The sequence below is a fragment of the Marmota marmota genome, unplaced genomic scaffold (assembly GCF_001458135.2).
Source record: "Marmota marmota marmota unplaced genomic scaffold, marMar, whole genome shotgun sequence".
Classification (NCBI taxonomy): Eukaryota; Metazoa; Chordata; class Mammalia; order Rodentia; family Sciuridae; genus Marmota; species Marmota marmota.
This window is the reverse complement of record NW_026000019.1, coordinates 8,758,462-8,771,081: the sequence shown is the minus strand read 5'-3', so window position 1 is coordinate 8,771,081 and position 12,620 is coordinate 8,758,462. Positions and strand designations below refer to the sequence as shown.

Genomic DNA, 12,620 nt, shown 5'->3' with positions numbered 1-12,620 from the left:
TGGAAGTATTTACTCCATACAAATTAGAACGTTTAAAAAAATTGAGGTTTACTAATTTTTAGAGAGGAGTTTACCAATAACCCACTGACTGAACTTTCCTAACTGAAATGCAGAATAGCAGCCAGGGTCAGTGGCAAATATCTGTGACCCCAGCTACTAGAAAGACTGAGGAACACAGGATCACAAGTTCAAGTCCAGCCTGAGCAACTTAGTGATAACCTGTCTCAATATAAAATTTTGAAGAGGGCTGGGAATGTATCTCAGTGATAGTGTGTGTGCCTAGTGTGCATGAGACCCTGGGCTCAATTCCCAGTACTGAAAAGAAGAATATAGAATAATAGTCACATAGTTGCAGAGTATTTTTTATTGTCTTCCATGCCTAGGATTTCAAGTCTGCCATGAGATTATGTTATCCTAAAACACTCTGCATAGACTTAGGGACTATAGAAAGAACATTGAACTTGGAATAATTGCCATCTAACTTGCTGTCTAAACTAAGGCAAGTATAATTACAATTACTTTGAGACTGTTTTTTTATGGTGCTATATATAAAATCATCTCTGGATGTCAGAGTTAGCAAGGTTACATAAGATGTGAACATGCTTAGCAGAATGCATCTAGAATAATTCAGTGAGTTCTTGGTGACTCTGACATTAGCTAGTTTCAGGGGAATCCAAGGAAGAGCATTAACACCAGGCTATTATCATCATTTATTAAACCCTCAATTATTATGTGCCTGTTGAATCATATTCTCTAGGTGATGAAGGACATTGTTACTGCCCTGAAGGGGCTTTGAATATAGGCAGATAATTGATAAGCCCTCGATCTGCAGTGGAGCTGGCCAGGAGACCTGAGCCGAGACCTCAGAGGAGCCACCGGGTTCTCCTGGAGCTCTCCATGGTGCTTGCTCCATGGTGCTTCAGCCTGTCCTGAGTCTTCATTCCTGGTCATCTCGCTCCAATCAGAAAACTAGACTTTGGCCCGTTCTGTTCCTTCTTTGACTATTGTATAGGTCAAGATGACCTATTTATGATTTCAAGATGCCAGTGGCGTCTAGCATCAACGCACCTCTGTCAAATCTACCTTTGCTTCACCTCTGGTTTATGCTACAGCAGCCTGTGAATTCCTGACTCAGATCCTTCCACAGCTTCATGAACATGAGACTCCTCACTCAGGGCAGGAACATACCCCACTATAAACATCTTTAAGTTGTATGATTAAGTTGACTATTTAAAACACCTCTAGGAATTTCTAGCCCATGGAAACACTGTCCAGGATCTGGTGTGTAGAAAATTTTCTCTTACACTCTGAGCCAGCATGCTGCTCCTAAATTTCCTTGTGAACTACGGAGAAACGAGGTTAGGGTGGCTCCAATACAAGAGTGGTGCTCAAAGATACTCTGTTGACCAGCTTTCTGGAATAATACTCTAATTTTAATGTAACAGATTGATGCTACCTGATATAAAAGTATCAGGTAGAAAATATTAAAAGTAATTTTGGCTTTCTAGTTTTATTACATATATGGAAAAAAATAATATTAGGAAGGCTCAAATAATTTGGAAGATAAGGGAAGGAGAAGAAATACGGCTTGGTTGCCTCTGCTTAACTCAGTTACAGAACTAGTTGAATTTTCTTTGCCCCCGAATACCTCCATATGATTTAGTACCTGCTCCACTGCTATTTTGATCAAATTATTTAACCTCTTTGATTTGTGAAATGAGAATAATAATGGTACTCTCTCAGAGGAGCTTTTATGAGAAACAAGAGTGGTAGTTTATGTAAGAGGCTTAGTCTCCAAGTACATTTTATCAATGTTAATATTTCTTTCTCCTTCACCTATCATTTTGCCATCATTTTACATTAAGCTTTATTGTCCCATTTCACTAATATATTTAAAAGGTAGCTCAGATAAGAAATACTCTTAAAATAAAAGCTTTAGCAGCAAACTTTTGGTACTTTCTCACAAAGAAATTTAATGTGATGTTTAATATTCCTAAAATATTGTCCGCATATTATTTTAATTCTTTTAAGATAATTGTTTAAAGAATGACAAATGCATAGTTTATATTAGAGCCATTTTTATCTAAATTGTTCTAAATTTTTTCTATTTTATTTTGAAACAATATTTTTTTATTCCCATTATCCTGGTTAGTCTTGAGTTGCCTATAATTGTGTATAAAAGTGGACTAACTTGGAGGTTTCTTTACTCACAAGCCATTTTAAATTCTATACAGGCAGTATCTTTACAGTATAATAAAGAAACATGAAAGTAAGATGTTTTGTTAATTTATTAATTTTTATATTTTAACATTGCTCATAGAATAATAAACTTACCTTCTCATTTCTACATACTTCATTAATTAGTGTAGTATTTTAGGGATCCAAGTTATTTTAATTTATGATAATTTTGGGTAATTGTAAGGGCCTCTCTATTCATCCAATCTGCTTTATCTTAATGTCAGATTTAGCAACAAAAGATAACATATTTTCAAACACTTGCATAATCTGTAATTTTTTCACTCGGGTATCGAGCACCACTGTTTAAAGCAGCCTTTGTCAGTTGATTTATGCACAGAGCACTTGGCAGATGATTAGTACTTGGTGGCAGTCATTTGGCTAATAGTGTGTCATATTCCTCCTTAGTAACCTCAATAGCTGTTTTATCATAAGGGGCTTTCTGAGCAGCAGGGCAATTGACAGTGATCTATGATGTCGGTGAATCAATCTCCATCAGTTTACTATAATAGTGAGCATTTTGAATGACTTACAGGAAATCAGTACATGTAGTGTCTTTAGTAAAACTGTTTTATTTGAAGAAGTGAAATTTGACTTTGCAAGGTTTTATACAACTGTATTCACAGTCCCTGATTTCAAATTTGGTCATGGTCTATAACTTCCTTTTTCATTTATTATGTGAAATTCATAGCATATTTTCCTTTAGAAATAATGAAATAAGTGGTGAGATGGAGACCCCTATATTGACACATGCAATCTTTTGTAATCTTTATGAAAATGAATCATAGTATCCAGCAGCATTATTTGTACTAAAAATATAGCAACACTTATGCTAAGAATATTGAACAATGTTTTCATAATGTTGTGTTATTTTTATTTTCTTTTTTTTTAAACATATTTATTTATTTATTTAGTTAGTTAGTTATTGGCAGACACAACATCTTTGTTGGTATGTGGTGCTGAGGATTGAACCCGGGCCGCACGCATGCCAGACAAGCGTGCTACCACTTGAGCCACATCCCCAGCCCTATTTTTATTTTCTTTACCTTTGAGTTTTTGTAGATTGTGCTCAATAAGAAAGAAATATGGTAGCAACAGGGACAGATATCTCTCATCTTTCTTCTCCTCATTATTAAGTAAAAGGAGCCACAGTGATTTAGGGGGTACTGTTCACCGCCTCGGCAGCGGTCCTCTTTAATGCTGATGTGGTTTCTTCTGGCTGTTTCTATTGCATTCTCTTATTGCTGGATATCTGACTATGTGTCTTCTCAGAGTTGAGATTGGGATCCTCATTTGGGTCCCTGGTGTTATCTTGTGTATCCCATTCTCCCATGTTCACCTCTACTTAAATGCTGGTATCATGCAGTCATTCCATTGTGAGACAAAACATTGGCAGTGAATGTAATAAAATAACAGCAAACGTCCATTGCTAAGTTAGAGGTGGTTTTTGAAATACAGATTCTTAGACTCCACTGAACAGCGATTCTGATTTAGTAAATCTAGGCTGGAGCACAGAAGTCCGCATTTTTTTAACAAACAACCCAAGTGATTTGGTGTAGGTATAGCTGCAGGAGATCCTTAGATCCTTCTTTGAGAGAAACTGAAATAGCAGCTAATGCTGATTTATTACAGTAGACAATGTGGTGAAGAGTTTGGAACCTGACCTTTGGATTAAAACCTCCTCTCTGCCATTTCCAAACCTGCAAACTTGAAGAAACTGTTTTAACAATGTAGCATCTCAATTTTCTTATCTGAACACTGAGGAAACTGATGATGTCTTCTTTATGAAGTTGTAATGAGCATTAAATAAGCCAATGTATTTAAGAGCCAAGGCATTGCAGAAGTGCCTAGTAAACACTGGTATCATTTTATCCTTTGCACTTATTCCATAATTGTTTATTATTTATGTATATAGGAGCCACTTGAGTGCATAGTTATGATTCCATATTTAGTACAGCTGTTATCCCCTTTATGACAGTTTAGCGTAACAGGCTAGTCTATATTTCTTCTGTATATGTTCATCACTGAATTTGCTGTATTATCGCATTCCGACTTCTCCAGCCATTTCCCTCAGGAGTCACAAGCTCTGTGGGGTGAGGACTGTATTTAACTCACATTTTCATTTCAAACCCCAAGTATCTTTGCTAGAATGCTGCTATGCTGAGGATGCCATTGCATGAAATCTGGAAAACGCTCAGCTCCTGTTCTTGTCCTGACGCTAATGTTCCATGAACAAAGAAAAAGGAGCTATTTTCCAGAATTGAATCTGGATGGTATTTGTAAGAGGGAATTGACTCATTTTTTTCCCTGTCAATATTTGCTGAGCATCTACCATATGAAGAACAGAGAACAAAAATGAAGGTCCATCCCTTAATGGAGCTTTTACAGATCTACTTCAAATTTATTAGTGACTGAAATCTTATATCTTCTACCCTTAGACATGCAATGTATGACTGAATTGTATTTTACAGCAGATCTCTTAGAGAGTGTGCTGGGAAACTTGCATTTCAAAGTAGACTCAGAGCTAAGTGCAAGAGTACTCAAGTCAGAGACTCACTTATTGAACATGAGTGTTAAACACTACAATTTGTCATATGGGTTAGTACTTATTGTGATCAGCATTCTGGATCAACTGCTTACTAGATTTGTCATTAAACATTTTCAGACTTCTAGCAGTGGAAGACACTCTGTTCGAATCACTGGGCTCAGTACTATTGATTTCCGAGCTGGCTTTTCTCGAAAGCCCACCCTGGACTTCAAGAAAACAGTCAGCAGACCTGTGCAAGGTTTGTATGTGCATACTACTTAAACTGGTGTAAGTGAAAATATCTCTCAATCGTCTGTGTGTTTATAATTTTTTTTTAGTATTTAACAAAATTAAGAGGCATAGCATCTTAAAACACAATTGCTCTTTTGGTTTAGTTTGTTTCTCAAGTCTCAAGATTAGTGATATAAGAATCACCTGAGAGCTTGTTAAACATGAAGATTTCTGGGCCATACTCCAGTCTCCTGAGTTAGAGCCACAGAAGGCAGAGCTTAGGAGTCTGCATTTTAGTGAGCAATTGCTTATTAAGTTTAGAGAACTACTGATCTTGACCTTGAAACTTTTTTTTTTACTAAAAATCTACAAATGATCTCATTGTCAAGATGAAATGCCTGAATATAGCTGAAAAATAAGACACCATGTCCCAATGTGTGTTCCAAGATGAAAGCATCGCTGATTACCAAAGTTTATTTTTGCTCTTATTTTAATTCATACAGTAAGATTTATAATTATGTAGCTCCAACATACCATAATTCTTACAGTATTTTTTCCATCACTGTTCACATATTTTTATTGCTGCAGTTTCCATAAGGATATAAAATCATAAATCTTTAAAAATATTTATATAATCAAACATCATGTAACAAAATATTCATTTTTTTGCTGCCTATGGTTAAACTACTATAGAGATGACCACATTGTATTTTCTAAGTTTCTGTGGTTAACTTCTATGTAGAAAAGGTTCTATGGTGCTCTGCACTTTGTAGGGAAAACTGTATACTCCTCCTTATGGTACTTACAAGTTATTTTAATGCAAATATTTATTTACTATATAGCCTAAGTTGTGTGCAACTTGTAGATTCTGACAGAGTCTTCCTTTTCTAGGGATTCCTACCTATGTGCTGCTGAATACCTCAGGCATTTCAAGTCCAGCTAGAGTAGATCATCTGGAACTTCTGAGTATCTCAGGAGGTTCCCTGAAGGTTATTCCTGTGAAATATTACCCAGATCGAAAACCTTATGGCATATGGAATATTTCTGACTTCATACCACCAAATGAAGCTTTCTTTCTCAAAGTAACGGGCTATGATAAGGACGATTATCTCTTCCAGAGAGTGTCAAGTGTTTCCTTTTCTAGTATTGTCCCAGGTGAGTCCAACCTTGGGATATAGACAGCTGAAGGGGGTGATGTGGTAAAGAATGGATTAGAAAATAAAAAAGAATATCTCATATTACTACGATGGCATTAAACTGGTGGGCATTTATACTTAAATAACTTGGTTTTTCTTAACCGCTAAGTAACACTTTCAGTGTTTCATGTTAGGTCTCACTGAATGCAGAACTGAAAATTTGATTAATCAATTTAAGAGCTTGAAATGGGAAATTCTAGTACTCTCTAAAAAAGCTTGATAAAAGTTTCTACAGTGGCCGAATGTTTATATTCAATTATCAGAAACATTTTGCTTTGTGAACAAAAATGCACTGTGAACAACTGGTGACCATTCTGCCTTTACTTGAATGGTTAGTTAATTACTAGTTAATTATATCTTTCTATTAAGAGGAGATGAGATCACAGATTTGGGATTATGTGGAAGCAGCAGGTAACATGATTCCATGGATACCATTAGTAAGGCGGCCATGGCAATATCTATAAATAAATCAACTTTGAACAAATAAACATAATAAAAGTTATTTTGAGTGATTTGGATTAATTGGAATGCAGATGATTTACTGGAATGATTTGTGAAGTTTGTGAATAGTTTCACAGGAAGTACTTAGTATTGTTGTGATTTTCTTTTTCTTTTTTTTTTCTAGATGCTCCTAAAGTTACAATGCCCAAAAAAACCCCAGGATACTACCTGCAGCCGGGCCAAATTCCCTGCTCTGTTGAAAGTTTTCTGCCCTTTACCTTGAGCTTTGTCAGAAATGGAATTACACTCGGAGTAGACCAGTATTTAAAGTGTGTAATGTTTCTATCACTAATCAATATTAGCGTTAAACATGTAAATGCAAATAGATTCTCATATTAAGGTACTCTTTCCCTAGCAATTTTCACTTACTTGCTTCATGGTGTTGGAATATCACAGTGGGAAAAAACAGACTTGGGTGTGCCTTGGTGGAGCTTATGGTAATGGAGGGAGACAGTAAGCAGATGATAAATGTAATATGAGAACACAGTCAATGCTAGAGCACATCCAAGGGTTTATTCAGGTTTTGTAGAATTTGAATTTTATGTAATTTAAGTTCCATGTTAAGACAAAGAACAGAGAATGATGAACACAATGGCACTTATCAGACCTTGGAAGGGGACCTTATTAAGGAGAGGCCCTGAAGCTTTCGCTTTATTGGCTTTGGGGTAAAAATGTCTCTGATTCTAATTTGAAGTGTCATGATAAGGGGATCTGATGGGTGTTATGGCAAGAAAGTAGAACGGGGTAATTAGGAAGGGTCATATGCAGGAGGCTGGGAGCCATGTTGTTTGGGCCAGGTTGAAATTTTAAGACTGAGGGTAAGGGGCATTTGAGCAAAGACCTGAAGATGTGAGCGAGATGCTCGTTCATTAACCACCGAAGAGAGGGCACACCCCAGGAAGAGCAGGTACATACATATAAAGGCCAAGTGGACGAAACCTGTGGGAAAGAAAGAAATGAGCCCAGTGTGGCTAGAGCCCTGTGGGCCAGGAGAAGGGGAGAAGATAATGTCAGGGAGGTTTGATGTGTGATGGAGGTGGGATGACATGGTGGACCAGAAGCACGTGTGACTGCTGCATAGAACAATCAACAGGAGTGGCTTCCGAAGACACCAACTTTTCCTTGTGAAACTGAGTGACTTTTTGAAACAAATAGAAGTACTCTAATGATAAATAGAACTTGAAAAGTGGAGGGAAATGATTTCTGGAAAGCTTTGCCTTTTAACTCAACCATGAAATAAACTACATTTTGGGGGAAAACTCTAGGAATTCTTTTTACCAACCTTTTACAATGTAAATTCAATATTAGCAACTTCTATACGCGGTTACATATTTGATAGTCTTAGCTTCTGCAGTCTCTTTATTGGGATTCATTTTTAAGCAAAAATGTACAGCAGGAATGTTCATTGTAACTAGAAAGTTTTCCATTCATTGAAGATTGATCTCCTGCTCTGTACATAGTATATCTTGATGGTTTACTTAGCTGAATATTTTATAAACGGCAACATAACTGACCAGGGTATCAAATGGTGAAGCTACATATCTGGGCGATGAAATAAAATAAATTCTTCTTCCTGTTTAAATAGCAACATTTTTCAAAGACACTTGAGATTCTTTATAAACATTAATTCATTAATTCCACACAATTCTTGGGAGGTAAGCCACAAGAATTCTTTTTCTCATTTTTCCAGCTCCATGGCCCAGAAATATGACAAGCCTTGCTGACATGTATTAAGCTCTTTGGAAGTGAGGGCCAGAGACAAAATTAGGCATAAGTGATGATAGAATGATACTCTAATCCTGATTCCCTCACATGCCTCTGCCCCAGATTTCCTAATTGTATGAAATATGCAACTTAATCTTTGTTTATGTCAGTCACTTTGGTCTTCAGGGGACTTAAGAGAGAATCAGTTTGCATTAGTAGCAGGATATATTTCTATTGGGCAAGTTATTTTCCCTATTCCAAAGTTCATCCCTTCAAACCCTTGTAAAAAAATATGGTAATATATTTATTATGTCAGCTGAGAAAGCTACATTAAAAAAAACAGTTATTTTCATGTACTATTTCATAAACAAGAAGGGGGACCATGCCAAGTGCAGCTGTAACTGTCTTCAAGCAAATAGCCAACTAGGTTATGAGATTTTGAACAAATGATTTGTCATTCAAATTTTCTATTTTTAAAACGAGGGATTTGGTGCTAGAAAAATTGTCACTTTCTGTTTCCAGTATTTCCATGAGTCTAAGTTTTGGATGAATTCTAGCATATGCTCAGCTCTAAAGCAGGCACTGTAGAGAACACCAAAGGCATATGAATTCCAAATTTCTGCCTTTCTGGAACTTACAGTACTTCCTAGATAATGACATTTACAAACTTGTGCCTAGCATACTGATGCCAAGCATTTCAGTTACAGCTTAAGTTATCAGTGCAGTATAGAGTTAAGTACTATTCCATTTTCTTCTCAATGTAATAATAAGGCCCCCTGGCACACAGTGCATAGAGCTTTGAAAGGAAGCATTAGCGGAAATGGATATTCTCAGCTATTATAATGTATGAAATAATGACCACGCTTGGCTTTTCGCTTTCCTGTTAATAGGAATCTATTCCTTAACTTTCTCTTACAAGCTCTAGGTCTGTGCTGACAGTTCTTGGTGGTGGTTTGATGATGAGCATGGTGGGTTTGGGCAGGGAGCGATTTGGAGATACCTTTCTGAGGTATGATTTCTTACGACACTTTCAGACTTAGTAGAAGGTATCAGGCTCCAAGATGGACTTTTTTCCTTAGGTTTTCCTTGAATTTCTAGAAAGGCTATGAATAACCACAGATGATAAAGGAGAAGAATTATGAAACTATTTATTATATTTCAACTGTATTTTTTAACATAGGATAATGCTTATTTATGTAGATTATTGGACTTTTTTAAAACAAGAATTAAATGTCTATTACTAAGACATTTCCCCCAACTCATTTAAACAGTGTCAAAGGACAAAGAATGCATAGTTATGAAATGAATGAATATACAAAATAGAGATTTTCTAAAACCTAAATGATAGTTTGACTATAAAACTGATAATTTTTTCCCTCCTTTCTTTGTACATGTAGATTGAACCAGATTTGGTACATAGCCCCATGTGGAGTTTATACATAAGAAAGTTAATTTATTTTCTTGGAATCAAAAAGTTGATTCCTGCCTTCATGCTTATAAATTAACCTGATTCAAGTGCTTTCTCTAAGATCCCTGAACAAAAACTGGGAAAGACATGGGGAAGAAAAGAGATTTAGCAAGTGTTTGGTAGCATTATTCTCTTATATTTTGACATAGTTAGAAAATGTTCCCCTAAAGAAATTTGCAGTCTTCATAGATTACTGACTTTGCTGTGTCTTTGTGTTCACTGTAGAAAAGCTTAACTTTCTAGTTGAACTATAAAAAGGTATGTAATTATAAGTTAAAAAATGACTCCCTGGTTTATCAATTAACTTTCTTTGCATTGTTCTTTCGAATGAATGCTTCGAAAAGAAATAGTCAGATCATTGTTTTCAACTTGGTCTTGTGTTCTATAGAAACTAATGTTTTGTGTTTTTTTTTTTCCATTTTCTTACCCCCAGAGAATCTGCCAATGTCAACTGGGATATTGAAAAGGTCACTCTGTCTGATGAAGGCTCCTATGAGTGCATTGCTGTCAGCAGTGCAGGGACGGGACGGGCACAAACATATTTTGATGTATCAGGTAGTTGTCACTAAGTTTTTTGTGATCACCTGCATATTAATTAGTGCACCTATGGAAATGGGATGTCGATACCCACTTTGCATGTATACAGTTGCCTTTATGATTTAATAATCATCTATCTGTTCACCGGTTGTGAACTCAAATCTTGGCTACACCACGTACCAGTTGTGTGACTTTCTTTGTTTCATTATTGAGGACTCAAGGCCTGTTTTCCCTAACCATAAATGAGGATAATAACAATATGCATTTCTATCCTATGGAAAAACTGTGAGGACTGAGTGCTGTATTCAGTATATGTAAAGCACTCAGATAACAGTCTGACACCTAGTAGAAAGTTATTGTTACTATCGGTATTGTTATTGTGGTTATCACCATTATTATTGTGGGAGTTTAATAAATATCTTTCACAATAACCCTATGGAGTTTCCCTTGAGAAAATAAAGTTGAAGTAAAGGATCTATTCTAGTTACAAGGGTAAACTGCCCCTGCCCCCTTTTTCATAATGAGCAGAGTGCTTTTATGAATGGATTTTGATCTCTGAATCAAAAACAATGAATATGATCTCATTCTAGCAACACGGGGTCTCAGTTGGTACATTATTGTCATTAAGAAGGGCAGAAATAATGCTAATATTTTATATTCAGAGAGCATATTTCATATGAATAGATGCTAGAAAAGCTTCATATTGTAAGGAAATATATTTTAAATAAAACATATTTTGTCTTCTAATCTCCAGGATTCTTAGGAAATAAAAAAGACTACCCTATATAATCAATAAACAAGATTAAGCTCTAACATGGCATGTATTTACAATTTATAGGAAACTTTGTTTTGATGGAATTATCTTTTACCTGCCTTATGGACTAGTATTGCTGTATGTTTAGTCATAACTGAAGTATTGCTGCTCTTGAATTTGTAGCAAAGTCTATATTTGCTTTTAGTGCTGGTGTGCATTTTCTTGAGACAATGTAGGACAAAGAAAGCTTTTCACTGATAGGAGGGACCATTGGGGACCTGGGATTTATGGTGCTTGTTATTAGTAAGTTGAAGCTGAACTTTTGGAAACATAGGCATGTAAGTTAGGCAAGCAGTTCTTTTCGCAGTAAAGTTGTTTATATTCTCTTTTTCTTAGAAAAATAAAGATTTGTCTTCTGAAACGAGTTAGCAAGTTGACATACATCACAAGCTATTCATTTTTTCATCTCCAGAAATTATGAAAATCATTGGAATTGTGTCAACATTCCTCAGCTTCTGGGAAAGCACATACTCAAACACTTGAGTATTTTTCCCAGCGATATTAATTAAGAGAAGGACAACAAGGAAAGAGTTCGAGTTGACTTAGACATCTTGCATAAATAACCGGGAAGTACCAGCAAGCACTGGTGAACTGTTAGGAATTTGGCTCTGTGGCGCTAGTGACTTCTGTGTGTGTATTAACCTGTGCCAGCTATGCAATGGCATAACTAGGAAATTGTACTGTGTCCAAGCTGATTTTCAGGAATTGTTTCCCACTCAGTTGTTTTAAAGCACGGGGTGGGGTGGGGGAGAAGCATTGATGGTAATGGCAGTGACTCTCAGCACAGAAGTAAGAAACAAGGGCCCCTTTGGAGTTGGAAGAGTGGACATTTCTTTCAGGGCTGGCTGGTGCCTACTACACCAATCTGCTTCTGAATCCCCCTGAGCCTCAGAGGAGGCTCTAGCTCTGCTGCTTTGCTAAAGTCACTTATCAGCATATTGGAATCAGGAACTGACTCACAGGACAATCAGCTCTCAGATTTCATAAAGGGTGTTAGGAAAGAAGGCATCATGGGATAGTGATAATCTGGTGTCACTGTGGACATTTATAATGTACGAAGTCAAATAGAGTCCAAGAACCATTTAAAGAAAAGCTAAAATTCTGCTGATATGTTACTTTATTATTATTATTATTTTTAGCATTCTGCTGTAGTCAACATGTTTCAGGGCATGTGATTCATTTGAAATATTGGTTACTGATTGTTTTACATGCAAAAATGGTGTAGAAAGCACTATATTTCTCTTTCACTGAATACAACAAATACATAGGAACCAATGAATAAATTGGTACAAGCATACAGTTACTCTTTTCAAATGATATTGTTAGTTCAGTTTAATACTATTACAAACATATTAGTTTTCTGTACTGATTTTTTTAAATTAACACAATAACACCCCCCCCCCCCAC

At 36.1% G+C, this 12,620-nt stretch overlaps 1 protein-coding gene across 3 annotated transcripts in view; it reads left to right on the top strand.

Moving 5' to 3' along the window:
* Hmcn1 (hemicentin 1) overlaps positions 1–12,620 on the top strand; it is a 381,331-nt gene that overhangs the window by 148,771 nt on the left and 219,940 nt on the right. For all 3 annotated transcript variants that reach the window (XM_048809830.1, XM_048809832.1, XM_048809831.1), the window contains exons 7-10: positions 4,901–5,021; positions 5,885–6,148; positions 6,815–6,959; positions 10,296–10,417. In XM_048809830.1, the coding sequence (XP_048665787.1) occupies positions 4,901–5,021; positions 5,885–6,148; positions 6,815–6,959; positions 10,296–10,417 (652 nt within the window). The remainder of the gene's footprint in view (positions 1–4,900; positions 5,022–5,884; positions 6,149–6,814; positions 6,960–10,295; positions 10,418–12,620) is intronic.